Below are 24739 nucleotides of genomic sequence, written 5' to 3' on the forward strand. Positions count from 1 at the left end.
AAGTGTTTGTGTGTTTATTTACTTTTAACTCTTAAAGGAAATGGGTAAGGGGTACAAGTACCCCTATACTCATTTCTCCTGGGAGGGGGGGGTGGGCATCTGGGGGACCCCTTTTTAAAGGGGACTCCCAGATGCCACCATGAAACCCCCCCCCCAGGAAATGGCGGCCTCCACCTCCACCGCCCATCGGAGGTGGAGAAGAGCCCCTTGTCCTTGGATTGGACAAGGGCTCGGAGGGGGAGGGGAAAGCTTGGCTGCCCCTCCCCTTCCGAGACCCCCCAATCCATGGACCATGCGGGCTGGTATAGTCAGGGTGCGGAGCCCCACGCGGCCGGTGCTCCGCATTCTGGCTATCCCAGCCTGCATGGGGGACAAGGGGTTAAAGAGGTCTGGGAGGGGGGACCCCACGTCGTTTTTTTTTTATATTTCCCACACTCAGAACGAAGTAAGTAAAACTCTTCCCACTTGGGGGAATCTATGAAAATAAAACACTATTGTTACCTGTGCAAAAAAACCTGGCATTTTCCGCATTTAAAAGACATTTTTGCCCTTGAAACTTAAAAATCGATTTTCTCAAAAACTATAAGGTCTTTTCGAAAAAAAAAAATTTCCTCTTATTCCCACTGATCCCCTTAATATACCCTGGGAATTTGGTGTTCCTAAATTTTAAGCAGGCTTTGCTATTAACCGTTAAAGTCGGCGGGTTTTTAAATGTATATATTTTTCCTTTGAAACTTTAACATCGATTTTCTCAAAAACTAATAAGGTCTTTTTGAAAAAAAAAATTTCCTCTTATTCCTTCTGATCTCCTTAATATATTCTCCAAATTTGAGGCTCTAAGCAATTAAGGGGGCTTTGCTATTACCCCTTAAAGTCGGCGGCTACCTAACATTGATCCATGCGTCAACTTTTCCGCTTGGGAGCATGGCCTTACGCATTAATTGCTAGTAGGAAATTACGCGTAAGGCAATAACGTAACAACCTGCATTACGGTATTCTTACGTGTAATTGCGTAAGGGCTATGCGTAATTACAGACATGAAACGTAAATGTCTACGCCGTAAGCGTAATTCCGTAATGCGTAATAGCGTAAAATTACGCGTAATGATCCGTAAGCGTAGTTTTTTCCATTACGCCCAGCACTGAAGCCACAAGCACAACTACTGTTATTAAATAGCAGCCAACTAGCGCTCATTAGGACCTCAGACATCAATGCTCTAGCTTTACAGCTCTTGTTCAGCTCAAGTGTTTGAATTCCAGACACTTGCTTAGCATTTGTATGTTTTCCCCATACTTAGGGCTCTTTTCTACTAGGAAATGTGATTGCACTGTCATCCAATCGCATTCCTTTCCAATTTCCACTGCCGTGATTCTGCCACGATCTGTTGGGTATATGACGCAATTGCGGTGCATTTTGCAATTTGCACCTGATCAAAAAAAAAAAAAAACGAGTGGGGGAATTGCCAAATTGTGGAGAAAATCTCTTAGCAGTGCTATTTCTATGCAATTTTCCTGATCTCCTATACAAAGTATTTGGGGTTGAATTGCACAGATAATGTGGCAGGACGATGTGGCAGGAGAAAATCACATCGCAAACAGATCGCACTACTGGAAACATTTGCAGCGGTTTCCATTAGTTTAGCTGTACCTAGTGATGTGTGATCTGCTAGTGCTCAGGATTGCAAACCGCTACTAGAGGAAAAGAGCCCTGAGGTTTTATCCAGGCACTCGATTAGGGGTGGCAGCCGATGGCAAGCACTATGCACCCCCAATTAGGTAAATTTGATGAGGCAAATTGGAGGCCCATCAATTTAAAGAGGAACTGCATTTTAAAATAACGTAATAGAAAAAAGTGCTTCATTTTTACAATAATTATGTATAAATGATTTAGTCAGTGTTTGTCCATTGTAAAATCTTCCTCTCCCTAGTTTACATTCTGACATTTATTACATGGCAACATTTTTACTGCTGGCAGGTGATGTCACTGGAAGGAGATGCTGCTTTTTTGACTGTTGGAACAGTTGTTATTTCCCACAGTGCAAAAAGGCCCCGACAGTGTGATGTCAGTACCTAGGTGCTGACATCACAAACTGGGAGGGGTTTCACCACAATATCAGCCATGCAGAGCCCCCTGATGATCCGTTTGAGAAAAGGTAAAGATTTCTCATGGGAAAGGAGATATCGCCTACAGATTGAAATGAAGTTTCATCCTTGGTTACAGTTCCTCTTTAAGGGTGGTGGGCAATTTAAATCCAGCTGTAATCCACATGTAATATATTTGTTGTGTGTCAGAGTGCATTCTGTGTGTGGCAGTTCACAGAACATTAAAAAGTTTGCACGTTTGCTTCATTATGCTTTTTGTGTTTGCATCTGGTATTGCTTGTAATGCATTTGTTAAATGGTTAATTGCAGCAAAGTAGATTTGCCTTGCTGACTTACATTTCTCTCATTCTAGGTGGTTATCCTCAGTCAACGATGCAGCTTTTGGGCAACAGTGATATATGTGAGGCCTGAGGTAACATTTCACTTTTGTGCTCCAGAGATTTTGAGGTTTAGACTTCAGTGTCAACCATTGCTCTGTGTTTGTAGGAATGAGCAATGAATGACACTGCAGCCCAGCACAGGCTAGCCTTGGGAAATGTCTTACATTTCTTATTCATTATCTGCACCTTGATGTAATTAATTCCTGTGAACTCATTGCTGAAGTCTCTCATAGTTACATCAATCATTTAAGAAGGCACTTTATTATGAGACATGAAAGAGTTTTTTATGTTATTAGGGTGGGCTAACCATCTGAGGATTGTTTGTGATAAAATTAGCATGTTTAATTCCGCTGACATTTCTGTACATTCAATATTTTGATTTTAATAATGTTTTTATTACTGAGACAACGCCTAAAAAAAATAGAGGAAAAACATATGCGACTATACATGTATATAATAAATGAATACCGAGAAATAGGTTTACGATGGCAGAGAGAGGATTTGAACAACACTGTGTAATCAAAGGGAATCGGGCTATTATTTGCGACAAGTCCGATCTGTTTCCGATCGAGGAAGGAATCGGCTTTGCAAAGTTATTCATCGGAAATTCACCCATCGATCGGATGGGAAATTGCATCATGTGTTCCCAGCATATTGCATACTGAACAAACCTATCTATCAGATGATGTACAAGAGTCATTATTGTGGAAAAAAAACCTTCTCAGCTTTTATTTACATTTGAGGAAAAAGTGTCCAGTCCAAAATTATTCATACCCTTCTCAATACTCAATAGAAAAGCCTTTATTGGCTATCACAGCAATCAAACGCTTCCTATAATTGCAGACCAGCTGTTTGCATGTCTCCACAGGCATTTTTGCCCATTCATCTTTAGCAATGAGCTCCAAATATTTCAGGTTTTTTTTTTTTTTTTTATTGGAGTGTCTTCTTCCCATCACTCTGATCTTTAGCTCCCTCCACAGATTCTCAATTGGATTCAAGTCAGGACTCTGGTTGGGCCACTCCAAAATGTTAATGTTGTCGTCTGCTAACCATTTCTTCACCACTTTTGCTGTGTGTTTTGGGTCATTGTCATACTGAAATGTCCACTGGTGCCCAAGGCCAAGTTTCTGTGCAGACTGCCTGATGTCGCTGAGAATCCTTATCCTCTTTTTTTCATGGTGCCGTTTACTGTGATTACTGTATAGGCCCAACATTGACCTCTCCTCCTTCAGGAACTTTAAAAAAATCCCAGCATATTTATGATTTGTAGTGGTTCAACAACCTATTATGATATTCTTGCACAATAGATTCCTTGTGGCAAATATTTTTCATTTCAGAAAACCAATCCCCAATAGTGGGAGGTGTCTCATTTCCAAGTCTTAGGAACGGTCAACCAACTACCAGAATATGGAGGAATAGGGTTTTTTTTAAAATATTTTTATAGGGATGGGAAACAAACAGCAGAAGTGCTTCAGGTGTGTTAGGCACATCTACATTTAAAGGGATCCTGAGATGGGGGATTCTACATAAAATATACATACCTCCCCCCTCTGGCCTGATCGGTCCCACGGCGTCCGGGGCCAACTGCGCATGCGTGAGCCGGCCGCGTGTGCACTCCCTACGCATTCACATCACCGGGATCGCTCTGCGACTGTGCAGGCACAGAACGCTCCCAGAGACGGGGAAGTGCGCTATCTGGCCTGGATTGAAGGATTTTTTGGGCCAGTTGCGGGCGCACGGAGGGAGAGGAGAGGATGCCGTGGGAGCGATCAGGCCGGAGGGGGCTGGTGGAAGCCCCAGGTATGTATATTTTATTTAGAATCATCCATCTACGGTACACTTTAAGCACTCATATAAGATTTTACATATGGTTTAACAAAAGATTAGATTGTCCTGCACACACGCTTTCTAAAACTGCTTTAGTAGGGATAGCAGTGTTCACTAAAAGGTCAGAAATCTTCAAGGGTACCTGAGGTGACATGTGACATGATGAGATAGACATGTGTATGTATAGTACCAAGCACACAAATAACTATGCTGTGTTCCTTTTCTTCTTTTTCTGCCTGAAAGAGATAAACATCAGGAATGCAAGGTACAATTTTCCCTCCAGTTGGGAACTAGTCGGACTGAAGTAGTCCTCACTGATAAAGAATTACAACCATAAAACTCTTTCCTGGAAGAAAATAGCTTCTTGCTGGACAAAAAGATCAGTAGTTCATATATTTTAGCTTCTGGGACACTGAAAGACTGTATCAGTCATATGAGACAATACGACATTAAACATGCTTTTTTGGTGATACACAGAAAATAAAACTGTAGGATTCTAAAAAAGCAATTTTTAGGAATAGGAAGATAGATACATTGATGCAATCTCATCAGTTTATTTTGTCTTTGGGTTTCCTTCAATATCCTCACCCAGCAATTTCCTCATACTCCACCCCTTCTCGAGGCCTAGTGGAAACATGGGGTTTACATTAAAGAGAGTCTGAAGTGTTATTTTTCCTCTTTTTATTGAGCAATCATCTTCAGCATTAGGAGACAAGCTGATTCGCCACACCCCCGTAGCAGAACGAGGTATTTATCCCCCTCAATACTCACAGAATTTTGCTTCCTAGAAGAGGCAGAGATGTACGCATACGCAGTAGCTCTGCCTTTTCTCCAGTCAATCTCTGCTGATCTCTGTCTCTCCCTGCCCCTCTCAGTTTTTTTTTTTCACTGATAGGGGCCGGGAGAGGCGGAGATTGATTTGAGAAGAGGCAGAGCTACTGCACACAGCTCTGCCTCACCCGGGCAGCAAGATCTGCGACTTCAAAAATCGTGGAATTTTGCCTCAGTATTTCAGTATTTTCATTAGAGAACTGTAATGACACTGAAAACCAGGTAATGGGCTAACTTATGTAAGAAATTGCTGAAATCACTGAATATACACCAACATTCCTGCCAGTGGGAAAGAAACAAATTCTTACAAGCATTAGAATGTTAGATCCTCTTAGGGGCAGTTAGTGAATTGTTTGCTGCGCACTGTAAAGAGCCACACTAAATGTGTGCTAAGTGCTATACAAATGCTTAATAATAATGATCAGCTTTGCCACCAATCATTGAACTCGGTAACTCTTTCTGGAGAGGAACATGCTCCTGTGCATGTTCCTGTTATGGCACGAGAGCCCTTTGTCGGATGTTTTACTCAAATGTCCGCTTAACAATGGGCTGTTTGCCCAAAATATTGTGACGTTTTTGTGATACGTGAGATTGCAAGATTATGTCCTTTAGCTGCAGACAAGCTCCAAGTGGGCAGGATGCCCAGATTGTTAAAACCAAATGTCTGACTCAAGACACACACTGCATGGCTATAGATAGGATAGGATAGGCCAGGCTGGTATGTCACTTGCCATACTTTTGTGAAGTTTTATAGCAGGTTTAGAGTGTCTTGGGGTATGAGGAAACATCACACCAAACTTGGCTCCATGCAACTGTCAATTAACTGGCACAGAAAGAAGAGATACAGTTATATTGCATTTATATATATATATATATATTTATCACTGTCATTACCAATTCGATAATTTGTATTTTGTATCATTCTTTGTATTTTGCCACTAATTATGTATTTTGTATATTGGTGTACACCATTGTCTGTATTATTATGCACCCCATGTTTGTTTCTTACTTTGTACAGCGCCACGGAATATGTTGGCGCTTTATAAATCAATTATTTATATATATATATATATATATATATATATATATATATATATATATATATATATATATATATATATATATATATATACACATGTACAGACCAAAAGTTTGGACACGCCTTCCCATTCAAAGAGTTTTCATTATTTTCATGACTATGAACATTGTAGATTCACACTGAAGGCATCCAAACTATGAATTAACACATGTGGAAATATAGTACATAACCAAAGAGTGTGAAACAAATGAAAATATGTAATATTCTAGGTTCTTCCAAGTAGCCACCTTTTGCTTTGATTACTGCTTTGCACACTCCTGGCATTCTCTTGATGAGCTTTAAGAGGTAGTCTCCTGAAATGGTTTTTACTTCACAGGTGTGCCCTGTCAGGTTTAATAAGTGGGATTTCTTGCCTTATAAATGGGGTTGGGATCATCAGTTGCGTTGTTCAGAAGTCCTGTGGATACACAGCTGATAGTCCTACTGAATAGACTGTTAGAATTTATATTATGGCAAGAAAAAAGCAGCTAATTAAAGAAAAACGAGTGGCCATCATTACTTTAAGAAATGAAGGTCAGTCAGTCCGAAAAATTGGTAAAACTTTGAAAGTGTCCCCAAGGGCAGTCTCAAAACCATCAAACGCTATAAAGAAACTGGCTCACATGCGGACTGCCCCAGAAAAGGAAGACCAAGAGTGCACCTCTGCTGCGGAGGATAAGTTCATCCGAGTCACCAGCCTCAGAAATCACAGGTTAACAGCAGCTCAGATTAGAGACCAGGTCAATGCCACACAGCAGACACATATCTAGAACAACTGTTAAGAGAAGACTGTGTGAATCAGGCCTTCATGGTAGAATATCTGCTAGGAAACCACTGCTAAGGACAGGCAACAAGCAGAAGAGACTTGTTTGGGCTAAAGAACACAAAGAATGGACATTAGACAAGTAGAAAGCTGTGCTTTGAGCTGAGTCCAGATTTGAGATTTTTGGTTCCAACCACCGTGTCTTTGTGTGACGCAGAAAAGGTGAACGAATGGTCTCTACATGCCTGGTTCCCACCGTGAAGCATGGAGGAAGAGGTGTGATGGTGTGGGGGTGCTTTGCTGGTGACACTGTTGGGGATTTATTCAAAATTGAAGGCATACTGAACCAGCATGGCTACCACAGCATCTTGTAGCGGCATGCTATTCCATCCGGTTTGCGTTTAGTCAGACCATCATTTATTTTTCAACAGGACAATGACCCCAAGCACACTTCCAGGCTGGGTAAGGGCTATTTGACCAGGAAGGAGAGTGATGGGGTGCTGCGCCAGATGACCTGACCTCCACAGTCACCAGACCTGAACCCGATCGAGATGGTTTGGGGTGAGCTGGACCGCAGAGTGAAGGCAAAAGGACCAACAAGTGCTAAGCATCTCTGGGAACTCCTTCAAGACTGTTGGAAGACAATTCCAGGTGACTACCTCTTGAAGCTCATCAAGAGAATTCCAAGAGTGTGCAAAGCAGTAATCAAAGCAAAAGGTGGCCACTTTGAAGAACTTAGAATATGGCACATTTCAGTTGCTTCACACTTTTTGGTTATGTACTATACTTCCACATGTGTTAATTCATAGTTTGGATGCCTTCAGTGTGAATCTACAATGTTTATAGTCATGAAAATAAAGAAAACTCTTTGACTGAGGTGTGTCCAAACTTTTGGTCTGTTCTGTATATACAGTATATATATATATATATATATATATATATATATATATATATATATGGGCAGCACGGTGGCGTAGTGGTAAGCTCTCTCGCCTTGCAGCGCTGGGTCGCTGGTTCGAATCCCAGCCAGGGCACTATCTGCAAAGAGTTTGTATGTTCTCTCCGTGTCTGCGTGGGTTTCCTCCGGGGCACTCCGGTTTCCTCCCACATTCCAAAAACATACGGATAAGTTAATTGGCTCCCTCTAAAAAATTGGCCCTAGACTACAGTACTTACACTACATAATATAGACATATGGCAACGGTAGCGATTAGATTGTGAGCTCCTTTGAGGGACAGTTAGTGACAAGACAAGACAATATATATATATATATATATATACATATACACTGTACAGCGCTGCGTAATATGTCGGCGCTATCTAAATACTAAAATAAATATATATATATATATATATATATATATATATATATATATATATATATATATATATATATATATATATACACATATAGACTAATCAGTTGTGTTGGCTGCATAATCACTTGTAAAGGGCTCATCAGTCATGCAGTCAATACAGCTTGCTATCTCAATATCTACACCTAGTCACCAGAAGTAATTTTATCTTGTTATCAGCTGACACTGCTGCTACTGTTCTTCTTAATGTGTCTGGAAGGGAAGACGCTGACATTTGATGTCCCCATAGCAGCGTCCATCTCTTATCTATGTGCTCGGTCAGTCTGCACCCCCATCACTTTTCCTGTCTGTGTAGATGGAGCCGTAAAGCATGCAGGCTGAACCATACTGATTACTCCTAGTCTACATCACCCTGGCGTGTGGCCACATTGCCTGATACTGATGAAAGGCTCTTCACTGTCCACTTGTAACTGACTGATAGACCACAGTGTTGGAGGGCAGGGGATAAAGACAGAGGATCAGAGCTACCTACACAAATACAAATAATACAGAGCTTTACTTTCCCTCCATCACTCAATAAAAAAGGAGTTTTATAGCAAAGAGTTGTAAAGCGCAAGTTACTCAACCAACAAAACTGGATAAATATGGGTTTTAATTTAAGCTGGGGATTTATCAAGGGCTTCAGCAAAAGGTTTAGATTCTAACCAAAATGTTACAATGATTCTTGAATAAGTAATGCGTTTACACTGTGCTGCAGAAAATGCTTATAATTATTATTATGTAACTTCAGAAGATAAGGAGTAATGTGTGGAATAGATCGTGTTTAAAAAAACTATCATTTATCCTGAAACACACAATATCGTATGTACAGAACCAAACTGCTCATATGGACTGAATGTATATTGTTTTCATTCTCATTCCTTCTCCTTTCTTCTATATGGCATCAAGTCAGATGAAAGTCTACTTCCCTAATACTGACTATTTTTCTTAATTGGGTCTGGTTCACACGGACACCCGCCCAGCTTCCTTCTCGTTCCGCAGAGCATCGGCTGCATCACGTTCAGGCCTTCAGTGGTTTCCCGTCGCGATCAGCGTTTTTCGTCCGCACAAGGTGACATTAGACGTGGCGGTTAATGGACCCTGGATGCTACATGTAGTGTCCAGAGTTGCATCAAATGAGGGGGAAAATCGGAACGCCGCGTTCCTGCAACCATCGGTAAAAGCCTGGTACAAATGCCCCCATTCACTTGAACGGGAGCATTTAACAACGATTCCTAGACGCCGGTGGTAAACGCCCGCCAAGCGTCTGTGTGAAGCACAATCTAATTTTAGCACTCCTTTACAAACATATCAGACTTATTTCTTTTTGCGCTTGCAGAAATCACTGCGATTCCTGAAAGTGTGAAGTTACCGCATTTTGTATAGCAGTTTGCTGGTAATTGCCAGCTATGGGAGCGCTCTAGACAAATTGCAAAAATGCTGCAGGAGCAGCAGGAAATTGCAATGTTGGCAGTGGATCCACCTGCATTGGCTAACATTAGCCTAGCGCCTTTAGAATGACTGGCGATTCCAAAGAGCTGCGAGTCGGTCTCAGGCTAGTGACAGAGCTCTAAACATCACACAGAAAACACCCCATTAGTGCAGCTGTCTACCTCTGTACAAAGCATAACCAGTGAACAAGCACCACTGTGCGGTGTTCAGTACACACAAAATAGAAGCAATGGTTGGTGATGTCTTTAGAATGCAGTACTATATGTCTCCCAGCAGTGCTGTAAAGTTGGTATTTTGTGAAGACAAAGTGAATCAGAGGACTGGATTGTATTGTTTGATCGTAGCTGGGATTGTGCTGAAAACAAGATGAAAATGGTAAAAAGCTGCCTGCACAGACTGAACTGATTTTATTCCTCCTCTCCCAATGCGTAGCATAACACATGGCTCACATATTTCCCCAGCAGTGCTAAACAGCCAGTGCCCCCCACAAACAATTTCTCACTGCACTGAAAAGACAAACGTAAAATTAATTCCTCAGCTCTCAAAATGACACCTATGGATTTTGTACAGAACACAATGGGTAAGCGCTTGGTTTCTAGCTCCTGTAGAACTACAAGTTGCAGCATGTATCACATTACTGGACAGTCCTGCAAGGTTTACTTGTTCAAGTCCATCTCTGGGGCAAATCTAAAAACGTCTTATAATAGCTTAATATTTACTCAGATGTTACCTTTGTTGTGTGAAATGAGGCTTCTGCAACTAAAAATATTGTTTTAACATGTAAAGCAGCTGGTTTGAGACATTTAGTTTAAGGCTCTGGGGCAAGGTAATTCCCTGGACCTTCCTGCTGTTTATACTGCAGAGGGTATGGACACAGACTTAACTCTGTGTGTATTTATTGGACACAAACACAACACATTTTGTGGGTCCTACCCTCTTCCTCGGGTCAACAGAATAGTGTCTAAAAGAAAAACAACATAGAGACTTACAGTCCCGTGTGTAATTTCTTATATATACAAATAAATAACAATGATAATCAGAATAATAAAAGTCAAACATAATGAAATCAATATGGGGGTGTGGAAAAATAAGTGGGCGTGACTAATAGGTGATTAAATACGTAAGTAAATTAATTCATAAATTCATGGGGGTGAAATATTGCAGAAAAATGTTTTCACATAAAAACCTTATAAATACATTTATGAAAATTATAAATTCATTGTGAGACTCATTGCAATAGAGTAATCTTGCATCTATTTTGCAGAAAAAAACTAATCGGTACAGGGGGTTCTAAGGACTGCATATAAATATAATATAAAAATAAAATAAATGTTGTGGGCCCTACTAAATTTTGAAAACACATTCTACGTCACATAGTAAAAGGTAAAGCCATAGAAAAAAAAACATAGAAAGATATACAGAGATGTACAATAAACATAATTTTATATACAAATCTAATTGTCAAATTCATGAAGCATTCATTAATGTTGTCAGTAACAATACAATAATGATATGTTAATAAAGTCCCAAGAGAAATTGTCACTAGAAAATAAATAGTAAACATTATTTGATCAGCAGGATGGTAATTGATCTATTGGTAGTCTCAAGTGATGCCTATGAGAGGTGATCCTAGGGCTGCATCTCTAAAGGGAGGGAAATTAAAAAACAACATAATTTAATTAAAAAAAAATGTTTTAAATTAATAAAAAAAAGCAGCAATCAGATCCCACCAACAGAAATCTCTGTTGGTGGGCAGAAAAGAGGGGGAGATTCCTTTGGCTGCTAAGTTGTATGGCCAAGCAGTAAACTGTAAACCTGCAGTGTGCCAAATTGTAAACAATAGCCTGGTCACTAGGGGGGTGTAAGCCTGTGGTCCTCAAGAGGTTAAGGTTGCCACTAATAATCCAATCTTTTTCATCCAATTATATGAAATGTATGCAGTAAAAGGCTAAATTAAGTGAATATATTGAATAGGTAATTATTAGGCAGTGTCTTATATTACATATAAATGGCAAGATTGAATGAAAAAAGACTGGCTCGTTAGGGGCCACCTTTAGTATAAATCAGACAGTTACACACACCTGCTTGCGACAAGTGTATTTAAGCCACAAGCAAACATTTAGATGATTGTTGCCCAAGCTAATTAGGGGACATTCAGGTGACAGAGTAATGTCTACAGGAACTACCTGTCTTGTACAGATGATTTGGGATAAAGTTATTTTCATTTGAAATTTTTAGCCAGTAATTAATCCCACCTTTCTCCTGTTCTACTGATAATTTCTGTGCTACCATTACTGCCAACCCTATGCCCCCATTACTATTGTTACCTAATCACTGACCCATTGTTACTGTGCCACCATTAATTGTTACCTCATTACTGCCCCCTCTATTGTGCCATTATTACCTGCTTTATTACTGTCTCCAATGATGTTCTCCCTTTATACGAACTGCAGATCCACAGCAGTCTCTGTCAAGGTTATCAAATTTACTGATGAAACCACCTTTGTTGCCCTTATCACCAATACAACAAGAGGGCCTACCGTCAGCAGGTTGACAGGATTTGTCATTGGTGCAGGGAGAACAGGCTGGTCCTCAACACAAACCCCAAACCGTAGAGATGATCATCGATTTCAGGAAGCACACCCCCACCAATCTACATGTGAGGTGGCTAGAGTACCCTACATCCTTCTCCTGGGCACTACCATCTCAAATGACCTGAGCTGGAGGACTAACGCAAGCTCCACCCTGGTGAAAGCCCAGAAAAGACTCTTATTCTTCCACCAGCTGAAGAAGTTTAGGATGGCCCATGAGATTCTGACAAAATTCTACTCTGCTACCATGGAATCTGTCCTCTGCTCCTCCATCCTGGTCTGGTATGATGGCTCCTTCGCCAGCCACAGACACAAACTTCAGGGGGTCATCAAATCAGCAGAGAGAATCAACTGCACTCTATAGTGCTGAGGATAGCAAACAACTCCTTCCACAATGGTCATCTCTACTTCAGTCGCGTCTTTTCAGGTCGGAGGTTTCATGCCAGCCACAGACCTTCTACCTTCAAGGCACTGTAACTGTACTGTTCCTCTGCTGTCTGCTCTCGTGTTTGTCTCCACAGTCTGTCAAAATTAACTTTGTATGGTTCTGTATACTGTATTGTATTGTGCACCCTGCTATTCAGGTGCTGAGCTTTGTATGTGCCAAACTCAATTCTGGGCATGACCCAGTAATGCTTGGCAAAATAAAAGATTCTGATTATTGTGCCTGGGCTTTTACGATCTCCTCATTATTACTATACCACCATTACTGCCCCCCCCCCCTTTTTTGCTCACTTTGTTAATTGTATCCCTGTGTCCTCATTAGTACTCATTCTTTGCAGTGCTGTCTAGGGTTGAATATACACAAGCAGAAGTGTGTGCTAGACTGGTATGGGTTGAGTATATGCCTGTAATTCTGTGTGACAAGGGTAAGCTATACATATACTCTGCACCTGAACTCCAAGAGGCAAGCCTAGCACAGATGAGGCAATGCAGACAGAACGCCACCATTGCTGAATTGACAAGTTCCCAGATATTGTGATCATGCTTGGAATGGATGGCTGACTGTACTCTAGGCCAGATTTTTACTATTTACACCCCTAGGCCAACTTTCTTATGGCTGTTCTTCCAAGTGTAACAGCCTCCTCCCATCCAATATGCACCCCCCCCTTTTCCATGGGTAACATCCGTGTACAGTAGGCCCTTGCTGTCTTCTGTGGGCAATAACTCTTCTTTCCCATGTGTTTCTTCACATTTGCTGCCTCTCTATTCATGTACAGTCTCCTCCTCCATATGCAGCTACCCCTCTTCCATGTTCTTCCCACCTCTCTTGTGGCCTTTCCAGAAACCCAGACATGGCTGTGAATGGAGAGATACTGTGTAAAAATAGCATTGTACAGAACTTACATGGTTTAACATTTTGAGAAAATTTAAATCACTATTTTATTTGAAAACTCAGATATGACTGCATGGCAGCCTGATAATTTTTTTTCACACATGGAGAAATTGGATGAAAGTCAGGACATTATGAGAACAAGATTGGCGTGGTTTGTAAAGACCACATACACCTGCAGATGCTTTACAGCTGGATTTCCTGACTAACCCTGTTGGTAACAGATTCCTGTGAGTGATTTGCATTCCATACATACAAAAATGGTTTAACACTGTATTACAATACAGTTTACGTGCATTCACTACTTTTTATGGAGAAGCTTTCTAAAAATTATTTCTGCCTTCAGCGGGTCAAAATCTGTGCATATTCACAAAAGGACACTTAAGGTGCCCATATACTTAACGATTGCCACCTAATGTGGCAAGCAGATCAAGCCCTCTCTGATCTGAATGTGATCAAAGGGGGATCAAATTCCCCTCATACACTGCACACATTAAATGTATTGAAATATCTATCAAATTGATTCATGCACTTATTGCATCATAACCCCGTCATACTATAAAAACTGCAAAAGTTTACCTCTACTACCCCAATGCCAAAGAATGAATGATATTTCGGCTGAGTAACATTGACACTATAAGCAATTGAAATCTGTGATTATTTAAACGTCAATCTCCCAGTATCATCTGTTTTTTTCATTCTACAGATGATTTCCTCAGCGACCTGTGTTATTGTTTGGTTTGATATATGTACTTTTTTGTACTTAATATATATATGTTACTTGTACATTGATGTTTCTACTGATGTCTATATTTTTTTCTTACAAAATCAATAAAAATTTTATTAAAAAAACAGCAAAAGGTAATTTAGGTAATACCTTTATTGACTAACTGTACTTAGGTTTTGTGCAAGCTTGTCAAACCAAAGTATCTTCTCCAGACAAGATTTAGAACTGGATCAGTTAATAGAGAGGGCAGGGGGAGGAGCAGCAGGTAAACTACAGCTGCATATTTTGTGCTGCACTACAGTCCTTACAGGGCAGCAGTTCAACTGAGCCTTGTTTACTTTTGAAATGATTACTGGTGCAGGGTATTAAGCCTGGTACACACCATGCAATTTCCCATCAGATAGATAGGTCGAATAGATAATTTTTAACAAGTCCGATCTGATTTCGGATCATTTTTCTGATCGATTTGCATAGAAGTGATCAGAAAAACCAATAGAAAATCTGATTGGATCTGTTGGAAATGATCTATCGACAAATCTATCTGATGGGAAATTGCATTGTGTGTTAGGCATTCGATTGATAGAAGCCCAGACCTGCATTCAATTGATTACTATCAGATCAAAAATCTGTCAACCCTTATGAAAAGGAAAAAATAAGTCCAACTTTCATAGCCTATGTAAACTTCTAACTGGACCTTCATTGCCCAATTTACGGTCCGATTTGCTCAGAGCTGCTTGGTTACTCAGAAATAAAGCAGTCAAAGCACAAACATAATGTACACATGGATATCTATAGCCTTGCTCATGCTTTTAAAAATAGTAGAGAATATGTAAATGCACTTCTTTACATTCACAATGGTTGTTCACCAGCACATATTATCTGTCAGATGTGGAAGCTGTTATGTATTCTGCACTACACATAGGAAAAGAGACAGGCGAGCACTGCAGGGGGGATGATCCTCTATGAGTATTCGGACCTCCTCTAAAGTCTTTAGGGATCACAGCTTGAGACTGCCTGCTAAGATAACCTACATGTCATGTATTTAAAAAGTATTATCTTACAAAATGCATACAGCAACAAGTTTATATAAAAAAGACAGCAGGGAAAACCTAGTTATCTTGGCATCTTTTTGTGTGTGCTGGAATTCTATAGGAGAATATAGGGGTTCCAGCCCAGTGAAATTCTCCTGGCTGTGTTAATTGTAGATGAAAGCTTACATAGTTTCCATTTCTCGGGGATACTGTTACAGTAATGGCAGACACTGCTGTGATTACTGTTTCTCTTGTCTCTGTACAGCCGTCTGCTCAGTTCCCTTAGATGGTGCCTTTTTTCTTGTTTTTGCAGTTTTTTAAGAAGGGGACACAATGACATGTTTTTGTTTTGAAGGACTCCACTCCATTGGTAATAAAATGTCTGCTGTTTCCAAGACATGGAGACACTGGTGTGTCACTTGACGGCAATAATAGCTGTGCTTTTACTTTGCCTTCATTCATTATGTGTACATGAAAGAAGCATTGTTTTATGGGCTGTTGGCACTTATGGCTTGAGAGCCAAGCAGGAAAATGGGACACACTATGACTGGGGGACAGCAGCATGTTCAGGTTTAGCTCAGACCTTTCTCTGTGTGAGGCTTTGTTTCTTTCAGCTTTGGAAATAAAGGTGGATGGATGCCAGATCGTTTTTTTTTTCCTTTTTAATATTTAGGGATATATTCCACATATAAAAATGTGTTAAAAGGCAACTCTAGACAGCAAGTCAATCAGTGCATTAAAAATTAAGTCCAGGAAACATTGCAACAGAGATCTGACTTCAGAAAGTTCATCCAATAATATTGTTAATTTATATAGCGTCATGATTTTCCATGACGCTGTCAAAATAAAGAAACACATTCAGACGACACACACATCATAAGCGGGACAGTGACTCATACAGTCTATTTCTCACACAACATACAATGACAGAAGACAACAGTGTGATTTGGGTGCCGGGGGAATATTCTACTATCGAGCAGTGGCTAATTCCCATAGTAGAATATCAGTAATTTCACCTAACCTAGCCCTCTCCTCACACAAGTTCTCCCTCTACTGATGCCCAACACTGTAAGACACCCCCCCCCCCCCCCCCTTGCCACAATATCATTATGATAGTATCTGCTGGATATCATCTGTCACTAGTGTTTCAATCAAACAGACTAAGTTATCAAATGAAAGGATCAAATAGTTTTTGATGGATGAGACAACTGTTTATGGCCATCTCGTTCAAGGTCAAACAAAAACAAAAGTTTGCTTTCCTAAAACAGAAAGAATTTGCGATAATTCAGGTTGGAGTGAGCTCGAGATGTCTCCCAGGCACCACTGCTGAATATATGCAAATTAACCATTCGTTCAAGGTCAATAGGTTTATCCTCACTGATTACCAGTCAGCTAAAGCTTTTCAGATGAAACCCTTTCACTACTTCTTTATTGCTGTGAAGTAAAGCCTCATAAACACACTAGACTGAACTTGGCTGAGGTCCCCATTTGGGGCTTCCTTGTGTAAGAATCCTACTTATGTACAGTGTGCCTAAAGAACGGTAAAGGATTCAGTGCTTCAGATCTTTAAGTAACAACCAAGATATTTTATAATATTGTCCAGTTTTTGATTTGCAAACACCACTCCACCTCCTGTAGTTTGACTATATTTTCTTACCAGTGTAATTTTTCTTTTGCTTGTCATATTGATTACCGTATGTGTATTTATGTGTATTTTTTTCTGTAGTTTTTGAAAGGAGGTTGAGTCATCCACTGCGAGTGTAGTTTATATTTGCTTTTTTGCATAAGTTTCTCTTATGCCTGGTACACACCATGCAATATGCCATCATATAGACCAGAAATCCCCAAACTTTTTTGGTCAAGGGCTGGGTCAATATACTTCAGACTGCTGGGGGGCCCGAAACATACATAAAATGATGTTGAAAAACATTGCATTGAATGTACACTAGGTATTGATTCCTCCCAATCATGCCTGGAGGAGAACTCCCAGCAGCAGCCATTCAGTCATGCGGATCCCAAAGAACGTCTTTGTGCACCAGACAGTAAAGCATACCCAGGTGACAATCTGCTGTCCAGTTGGGCAGCAGTGTCACCTGATGCAGAATTGGATTGAAAGCCAGCAAATGACTGCTCGCTGGCTTCTACAGTATATGGAAGGGTGGTGCCAGCACTGCTATTCTATATGTGGGCCTCTTAAACTAATGTCCAGCGCTGCATAATATGTTGGCGCTTTATAAATACAATAAATCAATATTTAAAGGTGCAGTGGGCTGCATCTATATGTTATACATTTTGTGTTTGGGGGCCAGTGAAAAAGCCTTGGGGGGCCGCATTTGGCCCGCGGGCCTTAGTTTGAGGACCACTGATCTAGACAATTGAATAGATCATTTCTGACAGATCCGATTTCTGATAACTTTTCTGATCACTTCTAAACAAAATCGATCAGAAAAACAAATGGAAATCAGAATGGACCTGTCGGAAATTATCTATTCGACTATATATCTAATGGTAAATTGCATGGTGCGTAACAAGGCAGGCATAACACTCCAGCTATGTGTGGAACCATGTTGCTCTGTGATTCCTGTTCTACCAGGTAGGAGAGGAATGGAGTGGCTGTATAGTGTAGTGATAAAGGGCTCTGCCTTTGACACAGCAGACCAGGGTTTGAATCTTGGCTTTTCCTGTACAGTAAGCCAGCACCTAGCCGGCCTAATACTGCTATTGCCTACTGAGCACACCCTGCAGCTCTGGCGCTTTGAGTCTGCCAGGGGAAAAGCTCAATATAAACGTTCTGTGTCTACCTACACACTTTAACCTATTTTGGTTCCTGGACGTAGAAACTACGTCCAGGAACCATGTGCGCTACCACGCGCCCTCGCGGCCGATCGCGCACGTGCACGCGCACTCCCGACCGCGGATTCGGTAGCCAGGGAATTAATGTATCGGGCTATGGTGCCCGATCACTGATTCCTCTCCCCCGCTGAAAAAGCGACAGCTTCTCTCAGAAGCTGCGCCTTTTGTGGCCGTTCCCTCCCCGATGCGCCACTCTAAGCGTGTGTTACGCTTAGAGTGACGTTATGTAAACAAACTCATGGCCGCCATCTTGTGGCCAAAAAGTAATACTACAACTGAAAATAAAAATAAATTAAAATGAACACACATTTACATTATAAATCTATTGTTTACCCCCCACCCTCCCAAAACTACCCAAACAAAATGTTTACTATAAAAAAAAAACATTACAATAATAAAAAAAAAACATGTAAATATTTACGTAAGGGTCTAAACTTTTTAAATATCAATGTAAAGATGAAATATTTCTATATTTTTTTTATTTTAAACTTGTTAATAGTGATAGATGCAAAATGGAAAAAATGCACCTTTATTTCCAAATAAAATATTGTCGCCATACATTGTGATAGGGACATAATTTTAACGGTGTAATAACCGGGACATATGGGCAAATACAATACGTGAGTTTTAATTATGGAGGCATGTATTATTTTAAAACTATAATGGCTGAAAACTGAGAAATAATGAATTTTTCCATTTTTTTCTTATTCTTCCTGTTAAAATGCGTTTACAGTAAAGTGGCTCTTAGCAAAATGTACCCCCCAAAGAAAGCCTAATTGGTGGCGGAAAAAACAAGATATAGATCAGTTCATCGTGATAAGTAGTGATAAAGTTATAGGCTAATGAATGGGAGGTGAACATTTCTCTCGTGAAAACCACGGAACCTGAATGGGTTAACCACATGAGGACCGCGCTGTTAAACAACCCCCCCCCCCACCCCCCCCATGACCAGGCCATTTTTAACTAAAGAGGCCACTGCAGCTTTAAGGGCTCACTGCTGGGCCGCACACTAGTGATTCCCACCCGCCTTTTTCTCCCCACCAACAGAGCTTTCTGTTGGTGGTGTCTGATCGCTCCTCCAATGTTTATTTATTTTTTGCCAAATATGTATCTATTTTTTAATTAAATGTGTGTATTTCTTTAAAAAAAATATCCCTTTCCCTCCCACCCTCCCCTGTCAGCCTATCACAGCGATCGGCTGTGATAGGCTTCAGCCTATCACTGCCGATCGCTTCTGTGTCCCCCAGGGGGACAGCCGTGTCACACGGCTGTTCCCAGTACAGCGCTGCGATCTTAGATCGCAGCGCTGTACAGCCCTATTAAACAGCAGTTTCGCCGTCTAACAGTCTCCGAGTGGTGATCGCCTTCCAAGCGGAGATGCGCACGCACTCTCCTGCTATCCCCATAGAAGGCCGTTAATGCCAATCGGCGTGGAGCGGTCCTGGGGCTGCCGCCACGTTCACGCCAATTGGCGTGGAGCAGTCTGCAAGGAGTTAAAGGACTTCTGATGTGAAAATAAAAATCTTATGTTTTACTCGCCTGGGGCTTATTTAAGTCCCGAGCAGTAGTCTCGGTCCCTCACCGCAGCACCTGCCCTCCTCTGTGTCCCTGCAGGCCGCCCGCAATGATGATGACCTGTCAGCGGGTGCCTGTGCGCCCACGTCCTCTGTGCAGTAGTTGATACATCTTCCTGCTAGGCGACCCAGTCTGCATGGCTAAAGCGGCGTTGAAGGTTAAGTATTTTATAAATCTTGCTGGTGAAGTGTGATACAAAGCTGATAAACATTCTGGGGTAGGAGGAGGGAAGTGCAGCAGGAGCTTGAAAAGCTGTTTATGTTGAGAAATGTGAGGAAATGAGTGAGGAGAAGTAGTATTGTTAACATTGGAAATCTCATTCCCGGCCTCTCCTAGAGCTATTAACTGTAACTTCTCTCGCTGAAAGTGAATATTGTCTTTAAAGGACTTCTGATGTGAAAATAAAAATCTACAAAATGTTTTACTCTTCCGCGCCCACGCATCTATGTCATTTGGCACATACTGCGCCTGCGCACAACGAATACACAGGCACAGTACCCGCCAGAGGACGTAGACGTGCGGGCACTCGCAGGAGAGCCGACCCTGCCGACAGGTCACCATCATTGCCCCACGTGAGTAAAACATTCTGTAGATTTTTATTTTCCCATCAGAAGTCTTTTAAAGACAATATTCACTTTCAGCGAGAGAAGTTACAGTTAATAGCTCTAGGAGAGGTCGGGGATGAGATTTCCAATGTACACAATACTACTTCTCCTCACTCATTTTACTACTTCTCCTCCCCTCATTTCCTCACATTTCTCAACATAAACAGCTTTCAAGATCCTGCTGCACTTCCCTCCTTTATCAGCTTTGTATCACACTTCACCAGTAAGATTTCTAAAATTCATAACCTTTCACACCGCTTTAGCCATGCAGACTGGGACGCCTAGCAGGAAGATGTATCACGTGCGCCTGGTGCTGAATCCTGGAGAGATTGGTCACTTCACCCCTCCACTCCGTGTTACCTAATACTAGCGGCTCCTATGGTTACCTGTACTGGAGGGCACATCTGGTTATTATTATTATTATTATTATTATTTAGTATTTATATAGCGCCGACATATTACGCAGCGCTGTACAGTGTATATATATATATATATATATATATATATATATATATATATATATATCTTGTCACTAACTGTCCCTCAAAGGAGCTCACAATCTAATCCCTACCATTGCCATATGTCTATATTATGTAGTGTAAGTACTGTAGTCTAGGGCCAATTTTTTTTTTTTTTTTTTTTTTTTTTTTTTTTTTTTAGAGGGAGCCAATTAACTTATCCGTATGTTTTTGGAATGTGGGAGGAAACCGGAGTGCCCGGAGGAAACCCACGCAGACACGGAGAGAACATACAAACTCTTTGCAGATAGTGCCCTGGCTGGGATTCGAACCGGGGACCCAGCGCTGCAAGGCGAGAGAGCTAACCACTACGCCACCGTGCTGCCCATTACCTATACTTGGGGTTACCTATACTTGGGGTGGCTATGTCTGGATACCGATACTGGGTTCACATCTGGCTTCCTATACTTTGGGGTGACTATGTCTGGATACCTATACTGGGGGGCACATCTGGATGCATCTGTCTACCTAATACTGAGGGCACCTCTGGCTGTGGAATTAAAAGCATGTGGTGGAGATTTTTACACGCTTGACCTGAGAGCTATTAAGCCTAGAAACTTCCCTGCAATCATAACACCACTAATAAAAATATCCTTCTCTACAGCCCCTTCTAGCTACCATCACCACCTCTCACTCTTATATCCAGAACTTTTCACTAGTTTCACCTTTCCTCCCACACCTTTCCCGCCATACTCTGAGCCTTGATAACTTTAAAGGACAACTGTAGCGAGAAGAATATGGATGCTGCCATATTTATTTCCTCTTAAACAATACCAGTTGCCTGACAGCCCTGTTGATTTATTTGGCTGCAGTAGTGTCTGAATAACACAAGAAACAAGCATGCAGCTAATCTAGTCAGATCTGGCAATTATGTCAGAAACGACTGATCTGCTGAATGCTTGTTCAGGGTTCTGGCTAAAAGTATTAGAGGGAGGGCTGCCAGGCAACTGGTATTGTTTACAAGGAAATAAATATGGCAGCCTCCATATACCGCTCGCTTCAGGTGTCCTTTAACCCTCCTGGCGGTCTATTAGAAACCGCCAGGGGGCAGCGCAGTAGCTTTTTTAAAAAAATGTTTTTGTTAAATCATGTAGCGAGCCTAGGGCTCGCTACATGATAGCCGCTGTGCAGCGGCATCCCCCCGCCCGCATCAGGAAATCCCGTTCAAAGAACGGGATTTCCTGGAGGGCTTCCCCTGTCGCCATGGCGTCAAAGGGAGTCCCGATCCACCCCTCAGCGCTGCCTGGCACTGATTGGCCAGGCAGCGCACGGGGTCTGGGGTGGGGGGTGCGCGGCGATCGGCGGGTAGCGGCGGCTATCGGAATGCACACGTGTTGCAAAAAGAAATTATGCGAATCGGCCCAGCAGGGCCTGAGAAATCCTCCTGTGCGGCATAGCCCGAGCTCAGCTCAGGCTTACCGCCAGGAAGGATAAATCCATCCCTAAAGCACACCTGAAGTGAGAGGAATATGGCAGCTGATGTACTTCTATTACCAAATGCTCCAATTTTACTGTGTAAGAACTACTGTTTGTAAGCAGTGGCTGGATAGTGTAAGGACTCTGCCTCCGACAGAGGAGACCTGGGTTAAAATCTCAGCTGCACCTATTCAGTAATCCAGCACCTATTCAGTAAGGAGTTCTTAGGCGAGACTCCCTAACACTGCTACTACCTACTGAGTGCACTCTAGTGGCTGCCTTGCAAGCGATTTGAGTCCGACAGGAGAAAAGCGATATACAAATACAGGAATTATTATTATGTATTCATTGTCTGTTTTGTAATCCATACAGCACCACAGAAGATGATGGTGCTTTATAAATAAAATAACAAGAATATCTGCATAATGTGCATCAGCATACAGCGTCATCCATGCAAATTTTCATGTGAGTTTGCACGAAAATTTGCATACAACCGCATGCGAAATTCGCATCCGCATGCGAATTTTTACCGCGGAGATTCGCACCGCACAAGTGGAAATGGGCCCTCAAAGAAGTGTTCCAGCCTTTTTTCTGTTTCTGAGCTAAATAAACTATGTACTCTGCAGAGCACTGCAGAAAATGTCAGCACTATGCAAGTAAATATGAATAATAAGAAGTGATTGTAAGATGATTCATGGATAATCATTTATGTTAATCCTTTAGTGCAGCAATGTTTGAATAAGGAGATGATTTGTGGCCTTACGGCATAGAGAATGAGAGGGGAACAGGTGATGACGCTCACCTGACAATCTGATCTCTGTGGGTCAGGACTGGGAGAGATCCCTGGCAGGCAGTTTCTGAAGAATGTAAACTTGAGTGGGAGAGGCAATGGTTCAGTGATTATCCAGGTTCAGACTGTCATTAAGATATTTTTTTTTCTATTTGAGATTAATGTGTTTCTTCTTATTTGAATTTAACCTTTTCGTTTCCTATGCAAGATCTGTTTTTTTATTAGTAGTGGAGATATCTGCAGCATCTTGTACAAGAGAAAATTGTAAAGGAAGGCTGCTACACACACTCACCCAACAAAGGGAGCAGCAAATCTTGGCCAGCATCAGTAACAGGTAAAAAGGAAAATCCCGCGTATCGAAACAAGAATGGCTCCCTAATCATAGCTATGATTAAAGAGTCATTCTTGCTCCGATACGCGTGAGCTTTGCTGTATGCTGTGATGCTGGATTATGGAATAAAGATTTTCTACTTTCACCATAAACACTGGTGCAGCGGGATTTTCCTTTTGATCTTGTACAAGACTTTCCAAGCTGTAAAAACAAGAGGCCTATATATATAAACTAAAATATAAACACCACTTTGGTGAACACTTTTTTTGCTGTAGTTTTGAAGGATGTGAAATGAAAGCCGGTGTTCAGCCTCACATTTTTCTATGGCTTATGATAGTACATTTTTATCAATTGGCAATGTAAAAAGTATTTTTTTTTACTTTGCACATTTGCTTTATGTGCAATAAATATATTTTAAACCCCTGGCTTCTGGGTCCTGATGTTCCTTCTTACCAACAGAATTGGAGATCACTCTTCAGCATAGAGCAGATCACCTGACCCCACTCATCTCATCACTCACATTCCATGCATGCATGCATGTTTTGGGTCTCGGACCTTTGAGGGACTGTCTGGGGGCAAATGCTGTACAAAGTCATCGCTAATCTCTAGGCTAGCAACCAGGGGCATAACTACAAATCATGGGGCCCCCAGCAGAACTTTGATAGGACCCCCCAAGGTTCACACAGTTTTCCTTGCTTCCCCTCTGTGACCCTCACAGCCAAGGAGCCCATCTTGCTAGGCGCATAAAAGAAGTGTAGACATCAGAATTTTCACATCCATAACAAGTGTAGCCACAAAAACATTTGAACTAAAGGATGGACTCCTTTATTGGAGAGAGTGAAGTAGTAGTTGGTTGGGGGCCCCCTTACAGCTCTGGGCCCTGCTGGGTTCTCAGAGACTGCTCCCCTGTAGTTACGGCCCTGCTAGCAACGCATTCTGCAGCTATGCAGAGGGGAAGAGGGCTGACAGAGGAGGTGGGGTGAGTAGGCGCACAATGGTCTTGATTTGCACTCAACTGAGGCAATCCACCAGGCAGCTCGCTTGCCGATGCAGCGAGGAGGATCAGAGGCCACTGTACACATGCTCATTGCACCTATAAAACAATACAGCAGCCATTGTCATAGCTCCCCTATGTCTGTCCTCGCGCACACAGACTGGCTGCAGCAGATTTCCTTTTCAGT

At 41.6% G+C, this 24739-nt stretch overlaps 1 protein-coding gene across 1 annotated transcript in view; it reads left to right on the forward strand.

Moving 5' to 3' along the window:
- Nucleotides 1-24739, forward strand: part of SPIDR (scaffold protein involved in DNA repair) — a 651436-nt gene that overhangs the window by 585172 nt on the left and 41525 nt on the right. The window contains exon 14 of the mRNA XM_068237354.1: nucleotides 2455-2514. Within this exon, the coding sequence (XP_068093455.1) occupies nucleotides 2455-2514 (60 nt within the window). The remainder of the gene's footprint in view (nucleotides 1-2454; nucleotides 2515-24739) is intronic.

The sequence above is a fragment of the Hyperolius riggenbachi genome, chromosome 5 (assembly GCF_040937935.1).
Source record: "Hyperolius riggenbachi isolate aHypRig1 chromosome 5, aHypRig1.pri, whole genome shotgun sequence".
In the NCBI taxonomy this organism is placed as follows: domain Eukaryota; kingdom Metazoa; phylum Chordata; class Amphibia; order Anura; family Hyperoliidae; genus Hyperolius; species Hyperolius riggenbachi.